Raw genomic sequence first — 24,692 nt, 5'->3', positions numbered from 1 at the left:
CCGCCTCCTCGTACAGGGCAAGGAGGTAAAGGCCCAGACTGTCCCAGTAAGTCTGGTAGTACTCTGCGGGGAACCCATCAGGGTCCTGAGTTTTCCCAGGTTTGATTTTAGACAGGTCTTCCTCCAGTTTCTCCAACGAGAGGGGTTTGTCTAGCGCTTCAATTTCGGTCTGTGGAAGACGAGTAAGGGAACATCAGAGAGAAATTGAGTGACTCAAGTCTGATTCCCATCCGAGGGAACCACGTAGAGGCAGTGATAATAGCAAGCAGAGACCTGTGTTATCTGAGAGAGAGAGTGAAGGAAAAGCACTATGCTCATCTGTGATCTCCGGTATGATCCTGTTTATGTGATGATGATATGCCAGCTAATAAAGTAATTTCCCACTTTGTCCCCCCCCCCACCCATAAAACCAAGCCGCTGTGGCCTGCCTCAGATGCTTGGCCCCTTCCAGTGAGAGGAGGTGAATGTTCTCTTAGATCGGGACCACGTGTCTGTAGGATCTATCGTCAAACTCAATCTAGTATTCTAAACCGAGGGCATGTGCCTCCAATTGGGTAATGCACAGGGAAGGTGCATGTTCCTGCACATGGATTCTCCCTTTCGCACAGACACACAGTGTAGCTTTGCTAGCAGCCCAGAGAGTACCCTCTTCTGCAACTGATCCCTCATTGTTCTGAAAGTAGGCTTGTTGTTTGTCTTTTAGGGCATGTACAAACTCCTTAGTCTGTATCTGAAAGTGGCTAATATTACGACAGTCTGGTGCCAGGAAGAAAATTAGGTCTATATGGGAGTTAGAGTGGTGTACGACCAAGGTACGTGTGTTTTTACGGACTGGTAAATGCCATGCCCTCCACGCATCGCAGGGCCGTAGCCCAGTCAGTGTCTGTGGACACCAGTACGCCGCGAGCCAGAAGGGGTGGGGGGTCCAGTTGCGTCTGACGCAGGGACAGTGACCATGTTAGTCTTTCCCTCTTCCCCCCTATTTCCGTCAATCCTTGCTGTAGGTCTAGGATGTTCTTAGCAAGGTTCTAAAAAAAATACAGCGTGAGCTGCAGGAGGGGCATAAACACTCACTATATTAACTGTTTGTCCTTGGAGTTACCCTGTGATAGCGAGAAAGCAGCCCTGTGGGTCACTGGTTTCCCTGGTGACTGCCAGGGGAAAGAAGCGCCACAACATAACGGCCACGCCCCTAGGGCCCCAAGGGCATCCTGGGTGGAAGACCTTGTTGTATCCTGTGTGTGCCTGGAAGGGGCAGGGATTCCCCTTAACATGAGTCTCCTGGAGCAGAAGGACCAGCGGGTGAAGCATAGATCAGGACAACAGTGCGCTTTGCCTGGTTTAAGAGGCCATTAACATTCCAAGATAGCAAGTGGAAGAACACCATTGGGGAGGGGGTTAAAGGAAGACCCCAGCGCCACTAGATGTGGTAGTCTTGTAGTTATGTGAGCAGGGAGGGGCCAACGGACCGAGTATGTGTAAATGCCAAAGATCTGAGTGCATTGCGCTATAAGGGGGTGTGGAGTGTGCGTGTGTCCCTGAATAAAATACAATGAAGAAGGCAACCTTAAGGCAGGTCATGAAAAACAGTGGAAACAATAACCCAATTAAAGAACCCCATCTTTCGCCCCACCCCATACATCTGCCTTCGAGCATCTGTCGCCCTAACAAGAACACTGAAGAGTAGATTTAATGACATTTAACAGGGGGGTCGTGTTCATTTAGATCCCTTCAAGAACGGGTATCTACTTGCCATCAAGAAGTAAAGGTCGCATACAATAAAGAACGTGGGCGAGCACATCAAACCCAATACATTAACATCACAGGTTACCCATTATGTCGAAGCAAGGTTGAGACCGACCTGCATTTGTTATAAGGGGCCTTATTTATGACTCCCCAGACCAGGATCGAATTCTTTTACTAAACAAGAATAGCCAGAAGTTTTTTTATGATGCCCAAAAACTGTTTAAAGACTCGCTCAGATTGATTGTACTTCGTGGAAGTCCTCAGACCAGTTTCTGCAACTGTGCTCCCGGTCGAAGTGTTTGTTTAAACCACTGTTCCTGTTTTGTAAAACGCATTGCCTTGTGTCTTTCAAGGTACATTCATATTCAAACAACACCACTCTATTTGGTAATCATTTAAAACAAATACACTATTGCTACATTGTGCCACACTCTCCACAAAGTGGAGAACATGGCCAGATGTCTGTCATGAGTTGCATGGCCACATGTCTGCTGTGCCCTGATTGGCTATGTGTTCCCAACTTCATGAGGCTTCTGACTTAATGGTGTTTTGGGAATGCGTGTACCTCTATAGCCATGTGTGCTTTATTTGGGCCTATTTCACTGGACCATAGTGGTATCACTACGCTTATCTTGGGGGTGGACCTGAGTTTCCTGTTCTCATATTTATTTGCTGGCTACGTGCCGTCCCACTGGTGTCAATTAGAATCCTCAGGTCGATGTTGCAGAGCCTGCCTGGCCACGTATGTCTGAGTCGGGGTTGATGGAGAGTTCATGACGGGCGAGTTTAATAGTGATGTGATTTTGCTCGTATATGCGAGTGTATAAAAACAAAAAAATCTTTTTTTATCTTAAATGAGAGTTGCAGGGATTGTCTGCGGTTTTGCTGGAGCTGCCCAGGGGGAATCTTGTGGATTGGTTTGGCCAACTTGTGGATAAACCTGCATTTGACAGGAAGGATTAATTCCAAGGGTGTTGTCTGCTTAATATTGTATGGATTAGTTATGACCACCAGATTTTCCTCAAGAGCTTGGTTTGAGCTTAAGTATTCAAATGGCTTCCTTCAATATCACAGTTGGAAATGAAAGGTTTATGCAGCTGTGTCAGCAACTTATGTCCTGGGATTTCAAGTGCCGTACTGTCTCCCGATTGCTGAGATGAAGATTTTTAAGGTTTGCTACTTTAGGCCGAAACTTAAGACTGCTGTTTTTTTGTGTGAAATATTAGCACAGTGAACTCTCATAGTGCTGTTGTAGAGTGATTGGAGGACCAGAGAGGAAAACGGGTACTCGCACATAAAGAGGACGCTGTCTCCCATACAAGGTTTCAAAATGAACAGCTACCTTAAAGCAAGAATCTTCTTGAATAAAAATGAGACTCCCATTGGTGGCTCTGCAGGTAGCCCGGGAAGCTGCTTGCATAACTTGTGTGAAGCTTGAGGAATGTAGGCTGGAACTAGCGTGATGCTTGTTGGCTGTGTACTGATCACTACCTTGATCATACCAATGTGAGTGAAATGTTCAGCGTCAAGCAAACTGTAACATACACCAATACAATCTAATCCTAGCCAATCCCAGGCAATTGTACCTTCTTTCAGATGGAGGATGTGAAGATGGCCGTAAGCACCATGCAACTGTGACTGCAAACACACCAAGCTAGTCTTAGCGTGTGGGCGAGCGCCAACCCCTCGTAGGAAGGTCTCAAGCCCTGTGGCCCCCCAGAAGCAATGAAGTGCAGGCCCGCCTCACTCCCCTTACCACCGATGACCCGTGTGTCCTCAGCCCGTTGCTGTGCTCTGCGCCCGTGATTTGTTGTCTGCCACCGGAAAGAAACACGAGTCAAGCTCCCTACGAGAACCAATATTAATAGCCTGGAAAACACTTTGTGAAATCAATCCCAGTGCCTGGAATAAACTTGCAGCAACCAAAACCCTTATCCAGACCCACAATTCACACCAATCTCATTAAATTACTTCAAAACCGGGTTTAAACTGTTTAACACCAGCCCTTTCTACTTGGTCTCCCCTCCAGCAGCTGCCCTGCTCTAGCAGCTGCCCTGCTGGGTCCTGCTTCGCCCCCACCCTGGGAAAAATGAAATGAGCAATGATCGGGAGAAATCAATTAAAACCGGCTTCAAACAATTTAAAATTCAAGCATTTTTCTATTTGGTCGCCCCTCCAGTAGCTGCCCTGCTGTATCCTGCTTCGCCCCCCACCAGGGAAAAGCAACCTGGCCCAACGCGTGAAACAGACAAAAAAAACCCTGCAGCCTATCTCGCCGCTCGACCGGCACCAGCCACCCCTCCACACCTTACCGATCTGCTTGTACGCACTCGACGCTCTCCCCGGTCACAACCACGAAGGCGGGGAGACACCTGAATGGCAGGGACACACGCTGCCTGAAGCGCTCCGTGAAGATTATCCAGCTTCGATCGCCAAAAACCGGCTTCACTGAACCTCTCTGCTTCCTCCGTTCACTCCTTGCATGAACAGAACGCCCGCAGCCAGATTCCTGAAAGTGGCTCGACACCTTTTTTCCGCCGCAATCCTTCACGAAAAGGCTCGACTCCCTTCTCCTTGCTACAAAGCTGCTTCCCGATCACAGACCCAGTCGACCTCCAGAAACGATCCTCGACCTGAAAAACAAAATAAAAATTAGCACGCCCTGAGCGTGGGGCACACAGGAGATGCGGGGAGCGAGCCAGGGGCAAGAGGGCGCCCAGCTCGCTCCCCGTGCCTTTTAAAGTGCAGCTGCACCAGGGGTCGCCAGCCCAGCCGGCCCGCCCCCCGACTGACACGCCCCCCCTGCCCCGGAAGCTGAAAAGCTGCTTCCGGGTCACGGGGGAGGCATCAGCCTATCGAAGGTGGGGGTGCGCCGCGCGCGTCATCGACCCGCGACGCACCCCCAGCACCGAGAGGCCGGGGGAGGGCGGGGCGCCGCACCGCCATGTGGGCGGGAGGGCCGAGCGGCCCCCCCTTTACAGAAGCAGCAGTGTGACTTTGTGTGCAGGACCTACTTAGCAGGGCTCGGTGTGTAGCTTGTGCGTGGCTTTACGTCTGTGCACAGTGTGTGGGTGTACAAACTGATTTGATTAAGAAGATGTGTGCAAGATAATTAAGCATTGTGAAGGGTGCGTCCCACATTGCTCATTGTGTTCAGAGGGTGTCAAGATTGATTAACTTAGGAAGTCGGTAAAAAATGATGACAGCCTAACTCTCATGTACCTCATTTTTCAGTAACTGAACATGGTAGGATGTCTAGTGCTAGTTAGTAGAAGCTTATGAAAATAAAAGTGCATGGAGCTCGCTGGCAAGGAAGCAAGATAATCTCATTTTCAATTTTCGCACAAGTGTTATCAGCTAGTTGAATTTGAAACTTCAAATTTTTCTTGAATATGGTTGTAACATTTTGTTTAAAACTTTGTGAAACTAGACAGTTTATCTCCCCTTTTTTAATGTCTGCGTCATCCTTTTCATGGTTTTCTCCATCTTCTCCTCCATATTTCTTTTTTTTGAGTTCCTGGATATGCAGTTGTTTTAGCTCTCGATGAAACCTAAAACCCCTCGTATCACCTCTTCACATTTGTTACTGTCACCTCATCTTCTCGCCTCTCGTATGTTTCTCTACAGTGAAATCACAAGCATACGAGCACTGTATTAAAATTTAAAACAATGAGAAGTTTAATCCCTGTTCCTATTGATCAGATTGAACGAATATGGTGCTGTCTCTCGTTCTGTTTGTCGAGTGGAGAATGGATTGATTCCGGTTCTTGTGCAAGCCAAAACATTTGAACTACTCGTACGGCTTATCCATTTGGAAGTATTTTATGTGAAAGATTTTGGAAAAGGTTCCAGACTATCGAGATACATCTTGGTTATTGGCCATCAAATTCATGGTGCAACGTAACAGTCCTGAAGATGGTCTTGTGGATTTTGTAGACCGTTAAAGAGACCGACCGAAACGTCGATGCAATTACACCTTTTTGTTTTGATTTATGTCTGTTGATGCACAATGAAATAAATATAAATAATTAATTGATCTCAATGTATGGTTTCTTTTATGCACTGCCCATACTTTAGTTTCCAAACAAAAGGTGTTTGCTACTACTGTTTATTACATATACTGAGTTAGTAGTACAATTGTTGCCGTACATGATATAATGGATGTATTTATTTCCCATGTTTTTTTTACAAAATTGATTAAATCAAACGTATATAAAATATAAACTCTTGAAAATTCCCTGATTGATGAATATTTTGTTCACATATGTGACTATTGAAAAAAAAATTAAGTTATAGATGAATGATTCCTCAAGGTACACTTTTTGTCTTTTGTTATTGATTATACCCAGTTCCTTGGGGACTATTTGGTTGCCCTATTTGTGTAATAGATTGTAAGCGCAGACGTTGTCTGCAAGGGCCCTTTTTATTAAAAGTGGTTTGTTGTGGTATTTGTATCTGTCTGCATATGACTTTTTGAGTGTTTAATGTTTATTGATTTGTTATTATCATTGTATTGTTTGTCCAATATTACCAATGTCAGAACAGGAAACTCACATATACAGATGAGTATATTGCAAAAATAGCCACTATTCAATATTAGGTCCCCAAACTAGTAACATAAGCATTAATACACAACAAGATACAACATGCAATAATTTAGAAAGACTATATATGACAAACTAACAAGAACATAATTATACGCCAAGTTTCTTATTGACTGTTTGAATAATAACATCATTCCAGTAGGGTTACAAGTGCGTAATATCCCTATCATTTTTGTAGATGACGAGGACTTCAAAACAGAATTTAGCTTCATTTCAAATAAATGCTCACGTAGCTGGATGGTCCTCAGTATCGAGACTGCTTTGAGACATATTAAGAAACTTAAAAGTGAGATTGCAGAATTAGAAAAACAAATACTAGAGGATCCTGCAACAAGAAATTAGAAACCACAATAGCTGATTTCCTAAGAAACCGCATTCTTAAAAAGACTGAAAAGTTGCAAAAAGACATAAACAATTATAGTAGAGAACGCACTTACCCCTATCTAAAGAAAGATTTCTTTCAACAGAATCCAAATCAGACTAATTGGATTCCTAAACATACCACTTTTTCAGACACAGCATCTTCAAGCTCTGACGAAAATAATAGCCGAGGTAGTACTCCAAACTGTAGATACGGAAGAGCGCATAACCCTTCTTTTTTGTATTGAGAGGCCAACTACCACAGAGGGGTCGGGCTCGTAATACGAGGAGAGGTTGGTTCAGGAACCAGTACACTCCGGGATTCCGCCAAACCAGGAACAGTTATTACGAATGGTAAATCCGACCATTGATGAAAATATACCAACAATGGCTAATCAAAATAATTCAACTATGGAAATAGTGCCCATCTTCAATTTGTCAACACATAAATTAAGCTCAAAAGAGACTGAGCTTTTGAGCAATGGCTTATCATTTGTTCCAACCAGTAGAAATGACGCATTCACTATTCAAGTGGAAATGTACACATTTTTTAGAACATTATGGTTAAAATATTTTTTCAGTAAGACCCCTTTGACAACACAGAATAACGCTACTGGCTTACGTTGTTCTTCTACATTCTGTCCGGCTTCTAACATTATACCCAAGTAATTGATTAATTTTGAAAATGTTGTTTTAACCAAAGTCGAACAAATGTTCCAATAAAGAAAATACATTAAATACAATTTCTCTAAGGATCAACATCTGACCTTGAAAGCCCTTGCCAGCTGGGATGATATAATTGTCAAACCGGCACACAAGGGTGGCAGCATCATTATACAGAATAAGATCGATTATGATGCTGAGGTACGCAGACGTTGTCTCTTGTTACAGGGTCACAGGTCCTTTCTCTTTAAGTTCTTTTGCTGTATGTTAATTATTCTCTATCCGTGTCTTTATCCAGGTCCTTGGTATGATGTCTGCCTTTTTCTAGTTTTAAGTTCTGTTTAAAGCTAGTAGATGGCAAAGGAGTAACAATATCTAATTTGTTTCTTTCAGTTGTCCTCATTGGAGACTCAGGAGTGGGAAAAAGTAACCTTCTCTCACGGTTCACCCGGAATGAGTTTAACCTGGAGAGCAAAAGCACTATTGGGGTGGAGTTTGCCACACGGAGCATCCAGGTGGATGGAAAGACGATAAAAGCCCAGATCTGGGATACCGCAGGGCAGGAGCGATATCGTGCTATAACATCTGCGTAAGTAAAACCGGAGCTGAACTTACAGCTACTGCGATCGTAAAGTGCACTCTCATTAATGTGAGATTTCAATTTCTTGTAGTTGTAGCAGTGCAGAATGGATATTAGAGCATAAGGTGCATAATTCTAGACCTTTCCAAGTGTCTTGTTAAGATGTAAAATATTTTTCTTAAAAATGACTGATAATGACATTTTGAGAATCTGCTCTGCTTGGGCCTGGCAACAACATACAGAAGACGCTTTCAAGAGGCCAAAAGGCCTGCAGCACAGTTAGTAACCTTATAATGAGTACTTTTAAAAAAAAATCTTAAAGTATTAAAGTTGGAAATCTTCACTTTAGACTGTGTTTCACAGTGCCCATCCCTCTTGGCAAAATGGTTGAGAAGCACTCCATGACCACACAGGTCTTCCCTTTCCTTTTATGCACCCCAGGAAGTTATTATAGGACAGTAGTATTCCTTCATGTTGTAGTTGCAGCCATGTAAGAAAGCAATGATCTAGAATGTGATGATATCTAACATTCCTCTGGTTGCCATGGAGCTACCCTCCTGGTCAGTTGGACTGCGGGTTGGCTGGAAGACAGATTGCTCTATAATAAAGAGATCTGTTTTATAATCTGATAAGTCTCACCTATTTCATTTTGGTGGGAAGCGCTTCCAGCAGACACCAGATCAGTGGAGGTGACACAAAAAGCCCTGAGGAAGATTTAGTAATTATAATGGTGAGCTCAACAAGTTTGGTTCTGTCTGTGGAAGTAAAGGATACAATCAGAGAAACTGTTGAGTGTAGAGGGAGATTCAAGGGATGGAGTTGAGGCCTAACACCACGTTTTTGATCAAAAAAGAGTCAGTAGACCATATCCATAAGGTCGATCTGGGGTCTATGTTTGCAATAGTTCCTGAAGATTTGTGGGAGAGAACTTACGAAGGGGGTTAAATTAGAATAATATAAAAGCTACAGGGTTTCAAGGTAGTGCCATCGAGGGTTTAGGGTTTATATGAGATGACATTTTTAGAGACAGAGCTAAAGTCTATGGGGCTAAAACAGGGCCTCCTATATTAGGTTAGGTACACTTGTACGACTTACCCATCATTAGAAATACAAGGGCTAAGGATCGTGCAATGATGGTTGAATACACTGATGTTGAAGGATTTGTGTGGTGATTCTAAAGACTTATTTGAAGGAAAGTTGGGAGCATTGAAGGATTATGTTCATAAGATTGTGTTATATGAAGGGGCCCAGTCGGTGAGACAAAGAGCAAGGACTGAACCATTGCTTTTCAGACAAGAAGTGAAAGATATATGTTGCAGGAAATGTTGTGAGAAGGATAGGGCCTGTTGAGCCAGCTCCATAGATTTCACCAACGGTCATCACGAAGAAAGTAATGGCAGGTTGAGATTTGGTGTTGACCTTCAGACAACAGAAAATATTGTAGTTGATAGTTTCCCTTTAACATCCATATCATATCCTCTATATTGAGCAAAGGACCCAAAATATTTTTCCAAATTAGAACTTATGAGTGCGTTTGATCAAATAAAACGCACTCTGAATCAATATCACTTACCGCATTCCTAATATCAAAAGTTGTGTTTGAGTTTAATTGCCTCCCATTTGGCCTTGCCTGTGCCATTAGCATATTCTAATGCATGATGGCAGGTATCTTCAAAGATCAGTGTTGGGTTCTTTCTAGATGACATTCTGGTCTTTGGAAAGATGGTCAAAGAACACAATCTGACATTAAAACCAGTATTGAATAAATTGGGGTAGGTCTATATTGATGTACAGAAAGGATAATTATCATTTTCTTCTGAAAGAAGAGTATATGGGTTATACTATCTGTGCTCAGGGTGTGAGGGCAAAAATATGACTTGGTGAAAGCAATAGAGGATACCCCTGAATCACAGGATAATGGTGAACTTAAGTTGTTCAGAGAATTAGTAGAATACTGCATAACATTTGTGAATGGATTTGCAGACAGAACCACCAAGGGTATTGTTAAAGAAGGGAAAATAATTTGTCTGGAAGCATGAACAAGAATGAGGGCTTGAAATTGTTACTAAAGATATTGTTAACACTAAATGTTTGACTGTGTGTGTTCTCAAACAAGTATCACTGTAAAAGTGTGTGTTGTAGGAATATGGCTAGTGCTTGCCCAGGCATAAGGAGGAGTGGAAAGGACTGTAGCCTTTGCTCTTTGGTCGTTGGTGTCAGAAAGGAATTATTCTGTCATCAAGAAAGCAGCTCTAGCAGTTGCATGTGCAATGGAGTACATCAGATGTATGTTTGGGGAGTGAATGTGACACTGTAGACTGTTCATAACCAATTGCTTAGTTTTGCAACCTAGTGGTGCGTTAAATGTCTCAGCTACTCAAGCCACATTGGCATCAGGGCAATTAAGATTAATGTATAAATTAGAATATATACCAAGTTAGAACAACAATCAAGTATATTGCTTATCTCGTTTACCTTTACCAGGGCTGTTGAAATTAGTGATTCTGAAGAAGTGGTTGCAAGTGTACATGATGTGGTTTTGGGTTGCAAGGGGTCTAACACCCGAGGAATGGATAGCTCAACAAGTTCAAGATAAGGTCCTTGACGAGGTGAGAGGATTGTTATAGAAGAGGAGTGAAAGTTGTGTTAGTTTTGCAGCCAGGCCTTTCTGTAAGATTTTGAACGCATTAGCTGTTGTAGGAGATGGCGAGCCTATGCGAAGAAGGAAAAACTCATACCACCAGTTTCCTTGCAGAAAAGAGGATGTGATATTTAGGACAAACATTAACTTTCAAACGTGTTAAAACTTCTGATGGCTGAAAATGGACTACAAGGAAGTTGTGCTTTTCTGTATTGTATGTAAGGAGGTGAAGAAGACACTGAAAGTTGGTGTTGGAACCATACAGACCATAAAGGAAAGACGCTAGTGAGCCTTGCGTGTGGGTGGGTCCTGTTATTAGATTGTTGAATTGCCCGCCATAAAATTTGAATTTTGCTGTGACGGTGAATGTAGACATGAAAAAAGGACCGAGGTTGACTTTGTTATTGAAATAACCACGACTGTGACAAATTCCTCTGCAAGGTTTTTACAAGTGAGTGGGTACCGGCCTATTTAGTGACTGACAATGGTACACAATTGACCTCAGATGAAATTAAAGCTTTCCTGAAGCAAACCGAGTAAAGCATCCTAAAACATTTGTGTATAATCCAGAGTCCAACGGCATTGTAGAAAGCGCAATCAGTTGGTAAAGGGAATTATTGAAGTGGCTCTCAAGATCAAGTTGGATGTGGAAAGATCTGTGTTGGAAGCAGATGGATGAAGTGTTTGGTTGTGAGTACAACAAAAAATCATTAAGGCGCAAATGATAGAGGAGAGTTGGGTAGAGGAGTAGTAAAGTGAGGTTGGTCCTGGTGTCTCGAGGTTCAGAGGTCCTTATCAAGTTGTTACAGTCAGATGAAACTGTGGTATCATTGGATCGACAGTCGAACAGAAGAAAGGTTATTCTTTATCAAAAGAATACTGTATGTGTTTGGAGCCAGTGAGGGCAAGTGAGGATCAGGGGTGTAGTGGGGCGATGTTCAAGACTGATGTGGCATGTTTGTAGGGTTTGAGAATTAGAGGAGAGTCTGATGGAGCTGGTCATATAGGTGGTCTAAGTTGTGGCCCAATGGGAGACTTGTGAGACCAGGGAGAGTTAAATCACTGAGGACATAGCGAGTGTCTGTTGATGATTTTTACTTGAAGTCATCATGTGGTCAAGTTGTACTGCGATTTTGATATGACTAGATCTTTTAGCTTTATAAAATGTACCATTTAGGCTTACTCATCCTAGTTAGCATGGCTTATACCGGCCCAAAGTCATCCTGGTGGCTCCGGCTTCAGAACAGAGTTTGGTATCCAGAGTTACTAGGCTTGAGCATCTGTCCTTCGATCAGGCTACCCCTCCGGGAGGATGTTCTGTCGCAACAACAGGGCAGGGTTCTACACCCTAGCCTTCGCAATCTCCACTTTCATCCTTGGAGAATGAGAGGTGACAGTTGAACGCGTTTGATCTACCTCCTGAGGCTGGTGCTCACTTGAGATGTACTCTGATCGAACTGCTTCACAGCTGCCTCTTATGGTGACTTACTAGACTGTGTTCCTCATTGCCTCGGCATGGGCTTGTGAGTGAGCTTTAGACTGTGTTAATACACTATATTCCACCTTCTTCCCAGACAAACTGGTTCTGTGGACTTTGCCATCTTTTCTGCTAAAAGTTGTGACGCCGATCCATGTCGGTCAAACCATCACCGTGCTGGCATTCTGTGCTCCACCTCACCCCTTTAGGGAGGAGGGGAGACTCCATTGTTTGGATCCCAAGAGAGCATTGAGCTTCTACATAGATTGTACCAAAGAACACTAGGTGGGCGCTTAGCTCTTTTTGGGGTTGGCTGGTGCGAGAAAAGGCAAAGTGGTGCTGAAGGGAACCATCTCCCACTAGATCGTGCTCTGCATTAACATCTGCTGTGCATTGGCTAAAAAGCAGCCTGTGGAAGGACTGCGAATTTACTAGGCCATGTTGATACCACTGCATTAACACACGGCCTAGATACATGCCAGGCAGCTACTTTGGTGTCCTTCCATACGTTCACAAAGCACTACTGTCTGGACAGCCAGATCCACCAGGAGGAGCATTTAGCCTGCTCAGTCCTGCAGGACTCCCCTCCAATATCTTTTCAAAGGGCCAGAAATCTGCTGCTAGAAGTCTCTATCAGAAGAGAAAGTTACTTCCCTTGGGTAATTTGGTTTCCGGTAAAGACTCTGTCTAGCTGCAGATTCCTTTCTGACCCACTTTTCCTCCCATTCTGTGATTTAACTCTATCCATTAAAAAGATCCCCAGTCTAGGAATCGGAATGCCACTCATGATCAATTCAATCTTGGGGCTTTGCGTCTGGATGCGCGGACAGACGCAAAATCAACTGACATCAGTGTGCAGGTGTGGCTCCTACTTGGGCCCCGCAAGTCCTTTCCGGGCGGGTCGGTGTCGGTTTGGAGCCACATGGTCTTACCTGATAGTGCACCGAGGCACTGCTGAAAGGTTTCCTAAACCAGTTTAACGCCCGGAAAATACTCCGTGAGGAAGCTAGTTAGTCTCTAGCAGAACAAGCATTGGCATAGCCAATAGGTCTCGCCTTTGGGACTTTATAAGTATTTATTTATGCAGCACAATATCCTTGGTGCAACAACATCAACTGTTGCATTGCTAAACACTTATAAGGTCCAAAAGGCGAGACCTATTGGCTATGCCAATGCTTGTTTGCATTGTAAGGGCGCAGGGCACCATTTACTGGCACTTGTGAGTTCCACAGACAGAAGGGTGTGAGGGAGCAGTGCAGATATTGAGAGGATCACAATTCATTAATCCGGTGCGGGTAAATTCTTGCGCGGGCAGGGCCGCGTCGGCCAACGGACGTGCGCAGCACTACGGAGGTAGTGCTCGCGACTGCCATTGGCCGACGGGCACATCGAAAGGGTTAAAATGCATGATGGCCAACATCAAGAGGCATGTGGGGGCACCCTGCACAGTTTAAGATTGTTGCAGTTACATGTTCACTAGGGGGGGGGGTTCATAGTAGAAAGGACACAAGGGCATAGTGCCTAAATGACACTTATTTAACAGAGCGAGAAAAACTAGGTCTTCAGAGCTTTCCTGACGTTTAGAAGAAATAATTGTTACTGCAAAGATAGAGTAAGCAAGGTCAAATCTGAGGCAGTTGCCCCCGAAAACGCTCTGCCACTAATTGCAGAATGGAGAAACTGATGTACTGACAGAAGGAAAACATCCATAGACCACAAGCAAATGCTGGGTTTATAGCAAGACAGCAAACTGACAAAGGTGTGTAACAAGCATTAAAGTGTTTAATGTACTAGGTAGAGAGATGTCAACAACCCTCTGTCCTCACCGGCAGACAGTGGAAAGAGGTTAGGGCACGAGAGACATAAGTGAGAGCGCATGCAATGTGTGCGCTGTTGAAGTCGAGATCTAACAATGAGTCGCTAATCTGTATACGTAAATTAAAAAGTAAACTATTAAGCAGTGAGTTCCATATGCATAAATAAATGTGACCCGTGATGCTCAGAATCCCAAACTCCTAAAAGCTTCAAGCCCTATATGAATAAAGAGTGACCCGTTCAGAAGCCAGTTTAGCGGGTTTTCACAGTGCGGAACTTTGCATTGGGTCCGGGCTCGGGTCTGTCGGGGGGAAGCTGTGGGGGCCGAGACCTAGGAGGAGCTGTATTGTGTGTGCCGAGGATATAGCCGCTGCCCAAAGCGACAGGAAGTCTTCTAGCACAAGCCAAGTGCCAACATTTAAGAAGAGGAAAGTGGGAGACATAAAAAATAAACTAGCGGGAGCAGCGGCGAGCGGCCCATGTGCGCGCGCTGTAAGGGTGCCCGCGAGCGATGCGCTTAATGAGCCATGACGACGGAGCATCCCGCAAGTGGGGTGCGCACGAGAGCGAGCACCAGGCCATATGTTTGATATTATCGCACCCGTGTCTGGGTATGATCATTCAAAACATATGGCGCCCATGCGGGTAACCGCAAGCAATAGGCCACACACGCATGAGCGTGTGGTGAGCTTTTGAAAGCCCCTTACTAGAAGTCTCACCAGAGCAACGCATGTGCGCTGCTATAGGCTCGACCTAAAAAGTGCTTCTGAAGGTAAGTAACTTGTTTGGCTGGTGTTTTTTTAGCTATTCACACATTGGTATATAATAACCAAATTGTGGGATGGGTAAGGTTAGAGTGGACATCCATAGTAAGAGAATGAAGTGTACTTTCTACAAATACTCCTATTTTCCTTGCAGGTACTATCGTGGTGCTGTTGGGGCACTTCTTGTATACGATATCGCGAAGCACCTCACTTATGAAAATGTTGCACGGTGGTTGAAGGAACTTCGGGACCATGCAGACAGCAACATCGTCATTATGCTGGTGGGCAACAAAAGTGACCTGCGTCACTTGCGAGCAGTGCCTACTGATGAGGCCAGAGCTTTTGCTGGTGGGTAAAAGTGTTAAAAAGATTTTTTTTTTTTTAAAGTGAAAATTAATTAACTTTGACGCTAGTTTCAAAATAGCATGTGTGTGCTTTTCTGTGGCTTACATTGGATATAGATCATAACTCGTACCCAACCCCTACTGTTGGAGCACTTAAACTGTCTACATATATTCACCCACTCCCTTTTCAGCCAGTCTGCCACCTTCTCTCCCTCACCTCCTTTACTAACACAATCAGAAATACTAATAGAACTCGGAACAATTTGTTTTTCCCTGACCTAAATAGTAGCATTCCCTATGCGGTCATTATGAGTACTCGTATAGAAGTCTTCCATAGCATTTTGCCTGCTTTCATCCTGTTTTTAATATGATACACTGATTCAATTCTCACTCTGCACCTCAAACATCACTCTCATCCTGTTCATGGAGCTTCATATTCAGCTCGACCAGTGTACCCATTGACCGTTCAGTTGCTGTTGGTGTCCGATGACAGCAGCGCAATCCTTCTAATAGATCACCTTTTCCCTTTCAGTCAAGGCACTGAGGAGTGCCATAGATTATTAAATGTATGGCAAGGTTTGGCATGTCCTGTCATATGTACTGGTCATAAACCCACACTATCAGCATTTTTTTTAGGACTTTATAGGGGGTAGGTTAAGTTACTGGAAAATGTTCAAAAGTGAGTTTGCTGTTAGTTAAAGGCATATATTATATTAAATATCCTTTTGCCTTCACAGAAAAGAATGGTCTGTCTTTCATAGAGACATCTGCGCTGGATTCCACTAATGTAGAAGCTGCTTTCCAGACTATCCTCACAGGTGAGACTCAGGAAAAAGTTGAAGTTTTGTGAGATGCCTGGGACGTTTTTAAAAGGCCAACTGTGATATGTAGTTTGCGTGCATTATAACATGTGACTCGTTAGCCTAATGTTTCTTTATAATGTGATGAATAACATTCTTTCTACCCCATAGGTCCCAAAGTGATTTCTTCACGCGAGTGTAGTAAAAAATGCCAGGGGTGAACATATTGATCCTGGGGAAAGGGTCGAATGACAAGAGTGCCATGTGGTTGGTTTTGATGAATAACATGCATATGATAATGATGAACTGTCATGTTCAATGTATTTGCTCTCCAAAGTTCGTTTTTTGACTTCATATGGTTGACTCTATCTCTGACAAACTTCATACAAGTTAACATTAACATGTGTATTTATAAAGCGCATGTTCACCCTTGAGTAGATCACTTGTATTGAAAGCTATTGAGTTTAAATGAGTGGCTTGGAGTATTGATTGAATAGACCTGTGATAGGGGATGTAGCAGAGCATTTTTCACAGGTTAGGAACAGGAGGAAGAAGAGTGTGTCAGTGAACATTGAGCACAGGTTTTGGGGGTGGGGGAGAGACCATTTTAAGAGTGCCTTTTAAGGAGGTTGCAATTCTCCGCTGTCTTGAGATCTGAGTGGATGAGTACTGCCTTTCCCTTTTTGGACTCCCAACGTGATACTAACTCCACCCAGATGCGAAGAGACTGAACTAACCTCATGGAAGGAAAGAGATGGAATTCACTGCCAAGAGAAACTGTTGTGAAATGTTATTTCGGCTGCTTGGGCTTGGTGATTGTTGATTTACCATGTGGTACTTTATATCCGATTTACATGATTATAACAGGATAGCATAAATGTGTTTGTAGCTCGTGTGGGTGGAGGTACACATGTTATGCATGCTCCTGCCATCTAGCGTTGAACTCTGATGTTTTCAACTTGTTTTAGTCATGCGGTCTAGTGTCTCCTCCCTTAGTAGATAATGCTCATGGCCAGTGGCTCCATTGTTGTATTGTTTTTTTCACCATTGGGTTTGGACGTGTACCTATCAAGCTCAACGCTTGGCACCTAATAGCACTTACTTCTGGGCTCACCCCATACCGTAGAAGAACCTTACCCATCATCTCCACTGCTCCATCTATGAGAATGCCAGATGCAAATTCTGCCTCTCCCCTGAACCCTATGAGACAACGTACCCGGTCTGCCTCATTTTCCTTTAAAAGCAGACCCTTCAGTGTCTTCCAGGGAAAGGACATTGACATGCTTAGTTGCTTTAGAATTACCACCTTCTCCAAAGCATTGGAGACATAAAGACGGGGCACCAGCCCCTTCACTTCTCAACCTCCTCCTGCCACACCATCGCCATACTTTCCACTTCCTCCAGCATCCTGTGAGGAGGGCAGCCTTCCTGGCAAAACCTTCCTCCCCTGATAACACTACCCCATACCATGAGGTTATACATAGTGTAGCTACTTTTCATAAAGTTGATTGGCACGTCATCCAGGAAGACCGACTTACTGGTCAGAACATTCCCCTGTGGAGTATAGGCAGCAAGGGCAAGAGCATCTCAAATGCCACCATTCAATGCACTCTAGATGCAGTCGACAAAGCTGCCATGGGTTGTTAATACCAGTATCCTGGTCACTCATCATGACTGACTCAGTGTCCGGCATTAAGCCAGAAGTACTACAGCATCTGCTGAACCTGTTTGACGGTGCACACCTCTTGTTACCGCATGTTGACCAGATGCTTGAAAAGCTCAAGCAAGACGCAGACGCAGCCAAAGCGATCTATGACCTTATTCCTTTCACTCCTACAGGGTCCTTTCGAGGTTACAGTAAAGGGGAGGCTGTAAGATCACTTTCCCAGACTCTCCTGCTTCCTACCAGAGGCAACAACTGCAGTACCACCAGCAACTAACATGGAGATATTCTAGAGGGGGCTACTGAGGTAAAAACACCAGAGGTAGGGACAAAGGAGGCTCAGCTAAAGGAGCCGCCACCTCCAAGCAGGCACTTCCTTCTACTAGGCAATAGAACTAGGGCCATTGCAGCATCGCAGCAAGGTGGTGTACTCCCTGTCCTTTCTAATCCCAAAAAAGAACTGGTCTCTTAGGTCCATACTCTTCCTTATGTCCTCTCACATTTCCACATGACCATTCTGCAGGATGTCATTCCTCTGCTGTAGCACAATTACTTTGTGACTGCTCTTGATCTGAAGGATGCTTACTTGTGCATACTCATCCACCCTACTGGCTGTGTTTCATGGTAAGTGGTCTACATTATCAGTTCAATGTATTGCCATCAGGGTCACCACTACTAAGCGTGCAATCAAGCTACAGTGTCTCGCTCATACACAAGCCACCATATCACTCCTCCACAGTTTGGTCTTCACTATAAATTCCGTCAAGTCCCACCCTCAGCCCCTTCATATTCAGCCCATTCTTGGCATTGTACTTTATTCAGTCACCGGCAAGGTTACCCCAGTCAGGCACTGGTGCAAGCATTCCAGCATTATACGTTCTGTCAGCCATTAACCGTTATGCACCTTCTCTGAATGATGGCCTCATGCATAGCTATAGTTCTCAATGCCAGACTTACATGCATAAGCTGCAGTTATGCCTGTCAGCACAATGCTCACAAGCAGAGGGTCAATGGGAGGATCTAGTGTTTGATGAGGGACAACACCCATCGTTCTCTGCAGTGGTAGAACAGAAGCAATCTGTTGCAGGGCTGGCCCTTCATAGACCTGGTTCCACAGGTGACCATCAGACACCTCACTCTTATGGTGGGGAGCGCATCTCCAGCAACTGACCGTTCAGGGCACATGATCGCTGCAACAAAAGGGCCCAACTTCAATTAATCTCGAGCTACTGGCCATCTAGCTAGCTCTCAAGGATTTGTTTCACCAGGTTCAGCGCAAAGTAGTTTTGATAAAGACAGACATCATGACCGCCATATGTTATCTCCAAAAACAAGACAGCACACGCTCATTGCAGCTGTCCGACGAGCACAAAGCATTTGGCATTGGGCTGTTCTCCTTCGAATACACCTTATGGAGGAGTACTTTGTGGGAGTGGACTACGATTTTGCAGACCTGCTCAGCAGAAAGCGGCAAGTCCACGAATGGGAACTCTACCCACTGTTCCTACTCATGCCATTGGGAAGGTTCCCGATAGCGACCTCTTCTCCACCACGCAAAATGCCAAAGCTTCCCCTCAAGGTTCCCACACCTGGAGTCCACGAGCAATGCTCTATGGATTGATTAGTTAGGGATATTTGCCTGTGCTTTTCCTCCTCTTCCATTCCTTTCATATGTGGTCAAAGCTTCGGCAAACCTCCCTCATTCTCGTCCTGGAAGGTCACGTGGGCCAGACAACCATAGATCTCGGCTCTTCTCGAAATGTCAGTGGTCCCCCTCGAAAAGCTCCTTAATAGTCCTGTCCTCCTCATGCAGAACCAAGGCACAATCGATCGGACACCCCAACCCTGTTGCAACTCTATATAGTGATGTGGCTCCTGATGTCCCAGAGTTTGGCTAGCTTCACCTCCTCCCAAAGTGCATGTCTATCCTTAAAGAAGCATGCAGACCCACGATGCAGGCTTACTATGCTGCTAAATGGAAAAGGTGGGTCCACATCTGCATTTCTAAGCACATAGACTCGCTTAAACCTACAGTTCAAGATACTGTCTGCTGCCGCCTTCATTTACAGCAATTGGATCTAGCTTACACTTCTATATGCCTCCACTTAGTCGCTGTTGCCGCCTAAATGCAGAATAGATAACTCTTCTTTATTCAAAATCCCTATCTTCAAGGTCTTCATGGAAGGACTCAAGCAAGCTATTCTGTCTGGAACCTTAATATTGTTTTTACCAGACTTATGGACGCTCCTTTTTAACCGCTACATTTGTGCCCTTTTCTGCAAGGCTGGTTACTATTACATCTTGAAGCTGTATTAGTGAATTGCAGGCCCTCACCCTTGTTGAGCCTTTTTTTCAAGTTCATAAGAATAAGGTAGTCCTCGGAGACAATCCTAAATTACATCCTGAAGTGTTATTCCCCTATCCATGTCAACCAAACCATTGCGCTCCCGGTCTTTTTCCACACAACCAGACTTTGTGGCAGAGAGAGCCTTTCACATTTTTGATGCCAAACGTGCCCTTATGTATTACATCAGTAGGACCAAGCCCTTTCGCAAAACTCCGCAATTTCTTTTGTTGCATTCGCCAAACCAGACAAAGGACACGTTCTATTGAAGTTGTGCATAGTTGGATGGTCAAATGTATCCAAACTTACTACATTAAGATCTAAAAGAAATGTGTCTGCCCCACCCAGACTACATTCCACTTTTAAAAAAAGAGCCATCATGGCTTTCCTTGGAAATATACCCAAACCTGCCATTAGTAAGGTAGATACATGGTCCACTCCACACACTTTTACCAAGCACTACTCTGTGGATGTCTTAGCACGCCAACATGCAATAATTGGTTTAGCTGTGTCTAGAACTCTTTCAGTTTTATGCAAAAGCCACTGGCTAACCACCTCTTGGGAGAGTGCTGCTTTCCAGTCTGTGCAGAGCATGTGCATCTACAGCCACATGTGCTACGAATGGAATGTTCTTTATCCTCTAAGCATCTATTTGTAGCGTGTAGTTATGTAGATTCATATTCGCCCACCCACCCTCTCTCGGAACCTTGGGTTGTTGTATTTGTATATTCTTTCAACTAAACTCTTTGTATGTAACTTCTCGCATGGTCTCTACACTTTCCTATCCAACTCTCCATCTTTATGATAACCTGCTGTGCAGAAAACAATCTAACAATGTAGCCTGTGCCCATGCGCTTTATCAACTAATAGAGGAATCACTATTCCTTGTAAATCTAAGACTTCTTTCAAGTTGCAAATGTCACAAGGTGGTAGGAGCATGCATAGCATTCGAATTGTTCTATACGCTACGAACAGATGCTTACAGGGTAAGTAGCATTTTTTTTTTTTTACGGAGATTTAAATAGCTCGGACTTGACCCGAAGGTATCGAGTATCCGAGCGCTTTACATAGCACCAGTTGCGTTACATGAGGACAGATTCATTTTTGTTAGGCACGGGGAGATTAAGTGATTTGCCCAGAATCACAGGATGTTCAGCGTCATTGCCAAGACTCGAACCCAGTTCCCTAGATTCGAGGTCGACCGCCGTAGCTGTTAGGCCAACTCCTTCTATCAATGCTTTGTTGCTAGAAATCAATATAACTTCTGTCGCCGTGGGCCAACCCAAATAATGTGCAATTGTAAAACATACACGCACACGTGTGCATGTACTTTCACATACAAGTGCACAATTAATTCTTTTGACTGAAGCCCGTTTCTGATCCAGGAGGCTCATATATTTTTGTACTTTTCTGGATAACTTGCATTGGTTAAATGAAATATTGCCCTTTACAGAATATATGTCTGTGCAGAACCAATAATGTTGGTTGCTTAAAAGGTTTTCAGAATTATTCCTGACAAGAACCATAAATGCTCAGAAACATGGTAAAGGTCTTTGGGTGTAAGGTGGGCCATTCAGGCATGACTGGAAAGTGAGGAGTGATCCCAGATGGTGCTTACGGATACATTTTAGGGTCTTTTGTTATCTTTTTCTTTAGATACGTGCTGAAATATGCCGGACCTGGAGCAGTGTTGCTTCATGGAGAAAATGAAAGGAGAAAGGGATTTTGGGACACTAGTTGACGAGATTAGTTTGTCCGGTGGCTCTCAGTGGACAGTTGGTTCCATGACTCATCTTCATGCAAAAGGGTTTTTACCCTCACGACTGCGTAGCCTACAAACTAATTGGTTTCCCTTAGACCATAAGAAGCGTCCTTAAAGTAAGAGAGAACTGGGAGTATCAATATCCACAGAAGGACAGAGGTTGCAAGTAGCTCTCACCCAATCCTGATAATCCTAGTCAACAGTTGGAAATCTGCCATTCACTTAACAATTAAGCAATGCTTACACTTTATATTGCTGCGCTCACCCTTCTTCTACACACTTTAAAAAATGCACCCAGGCTACATACACCCTGGGGGAAAATCCCTAGACCCCTCATGTTTAAAAAAAAAAAAAAAATTGGTATGTATTTGTTTTATTTTGGCATGCTGACGCTAAAATGTGTCAAAAACCATGAACAGATTAGTAATAGTGAATTGAGTAAAATGTGCGTATTTGAATGTCTGTTAAGGTTAAAAATAATGTTGGCATGTGATCCTTTCTTAGAAGTAAATCATGCAGAGCATTATTTATTTTGAGGGGTGTGGGGACAAGTGATTTCTGTGATTATGGTAGCATCTCAAATAGAATATTGTGCAAATAAGCTGTATGAAGACCAGAAATCGGATAAGCAATGTTACTTCAATTTAACATACCAGAAAAGACCAACAAGAATAAAGCTTCCAAGAATGTAAGGTAAAAACAAGGAAAATTATACATACAGTGCAGTATGTAGAAGCCCTTGCGAAAGGATCACCTCTTAAACATATGCTCTAGTTGTGATTAGCAGGGTGTAGACAGTCACAATGATTTACTAGGCCAATACATTTCTCAAGCTATCGGAAATTTCCATTGCAAGGAGGCTGTAGCCCGTTTGGGTTCTTGGCAAAAATAAGGAAGGTGTTAACAAGCATTGGCAAGGACAATAAGTCTTGCCTATGCCCGACCTATTGACTTTGTCAATGTCTTTAACCATGATGTGCAGCAGTGTGGCTTCTGTGCAACATGCCTAAAAGTTAGAAAAAAAGCTCTATAAAGCAGCCAGCACTGGCCATGTTGTAGCGTTTTTTTTTTCCTGGTGGGCGGGACATCAGCAACGTGTTAGGGTGCAGAGGAAGATTGGGCAAGCAACACAGAGTGGGATGGGGGTGAGACCACAGGGCAGCTAACAACAAGTAGGAGGCAAGCAAACATGTACACTCTTATGGAGTGATCTAAAAGAAAAAGTACCTCCAAAAGCTCGAGCAGTGGAAGAAAGCACTGGGTACAGAAGCAGTAGTTAGGCCATAGTCCTGCGGAGGGACAAACTCATGAAAAAGAAGTGAAGCCTGCAAGTGCTGACCAAAAAGGAGTTCGCAAATGAGTGAGAATGAAGCCAACCAACGATGAGCATTGGGCAGGCTGTAAGCCGCCCTGCAAGTAAACAAAACGTCTTGCAAGAAACAGTGCATGCGATGTCTTGGGCAATACCTCATTAAAAAAAACGTGTTCAGTCATGCAACAAGTTCCCAGGAAATAAAGTAACTACTAAATACCTTTTAAGAAGATTCACAGGACATGTGCAGCCAGCGTGACCTATGAGAAAAGCAAGGTCAAACAAAGCTTCATAATATTTTTGAAGGTGGGACAGTGGCTAGAGTGGGTTAGCTGTAATGCCAGTCTCCTAGGATTAATGAAGTCGAACTTTTTGTTGGTGAGTTTGATAACTTTGTAATGGGTGGGATTGACACAGTGACCGTGTTCAATATGTTCTATATCTGCTGTTTATCTCTCATTTTCAAAGAAACGAGTCGACGTTCTAGCAGTTGAAAGCGCAGATGTTGACTACATCTTAACAAAGGGTTCAGGATTCATTCTGCTTGGGGCACATATATGTAGATCACTTTTAAATAAGTGGGTTAACCTTAATTCAGTCTGCTTGATTGAAAGGCACTAAATCCCTGAACAGGTCTCCACAACATGTTACATCTCCAGTGAGTCTGTCCTCCTTCCCACCGAAAGTGCGGTGCTCACACTCTGCTGCAGCCTTCGGCTGCACAAAGTCTCTTAAGTGAAGTTTGCCTTTGTCTGTCACCTCCATCCCAGTCCTTCTTCTGATGCCAGTGGAGGAGTGCGTCTGTCGCTTTTGTTGCTGGGAGAGGTCTGCACAGTTGGGGGAGACTTGGTTTGATAACGGCTGACCTGCTGTTCCCAAGTCACCTTGCTTATCTCTGCTTTCATTAACTCACGAGGATAGCGGCTTCTGTTCTAATAATGCCAGTGTTTATCTTCATCCTCTTATTATCTTAAGCAAATGTACACTGACTGAATAGTGTGTGTGCGCGCGCGCACTGTAACAGTGACCTCTGAAAGCCTTTGCTTGGTTCTCACCTGCTCTTAAAACACACCGCTTCAAAACTGCACCACGGGGACACTAGTGACGTTTCAATAACTTGCTTGCGAAGGTTACCGGAATGCAGGCTGTGACTGTTCAATTTGCAACATATTTGAAGAAAAGCATTCTTTTGAAATAGCTTTGTAGCCCAGATACACTACTGTTTGTTGCGGGTTCGAGGGCTCAGGAGTCTAAAGCCTTACTCAAGTGTGGGAGCCTTTAGTTAGGATTAATATATATTTTTTTATCACAACTAGGATGACATGCATCTTTTACCTCCACCTATATATACTCCTAGTATTTCTGCTCGTGCACTAATTCCACTTCTGCTCGATCTTCATTCCAGTGGTGCATGATCATTAAATTACTATTCAGGAGATGTGTTCACCTTGGACTATGATTCTGGTGGTGCGGCAATCTCTGGCTCTCATTCTGGTGTATCCACCTTGAGCTGTAATTCCTGAGGTTTGTCCCCCTCTGTGTGCCATTACAGAGATGCTGTCATTTTGGTTACGCCCCCGTCTGTGGGTGTCATTCCGACCTCAGGCTGTCTTGTGGTGGTGTTGCTGTTGTTCCAGTGATACGTTTGGAATTATCAGCCATTCCAATGGTACTTGCACCTTGTGCTTTCAATATGATGGCACTTTCATCATTTTTTTTTTGGTGGTACTTGCACCTCAAACTTCAATTCCAGTGTATTTTCACCGCAAGTTCTCATGTTGTTGCTCCCACCTCTGGTTCTCAATCTCTGTAGTTTC

At 44.0% G+C, this 24,692-nt stretch overlaps 1 protein-coding gene across 1 annotated transcript in view; it reads left to right on the top strand.

The window, feature by feature from the left end:
• Positions 1–24,692, top strand: part of RAB11A (RAB11A, member RAS oncogene family) — a 101,683-nt gene that overhangs the window by 44,127 nt on the left and 32,864 nt on the right. The window contains exons 2-4 of the mRNA XM_085644630.1: positions 7,767–7,962; positions 14,805–14,998; positions 15,732–15,812. Of these exons, the coding sequence (XP_085500756.1) occupies positions 7,767–7,962; positions 14,805–14,998; positions 15,732–15,812 (471 nt within the window). The remainder of the gene's footprint in view (positions 1–7,766; positions 7,963–14,804; positions 14,999–15,731; positions 15,813–24,692) is intronic.

This window comes from Triturus cristatus, chromosome 3_1 (assembly GCF_964204655.1).
Source record: "Triturus cristatus chromosome 3_1, aTriCri1.1, whole genome shotgun sequence".
NCBI classification, from domain to species: Eukaryota; Metazoa; Chordata; class Amphibia; order Caudata; family Salamandridae; genus Triturus; species Triturus cristatus.
Note: the sequence above shows the minus strand (reverse complement) of the source record. Positions and strands in the feature narration are given on the sequence as shown.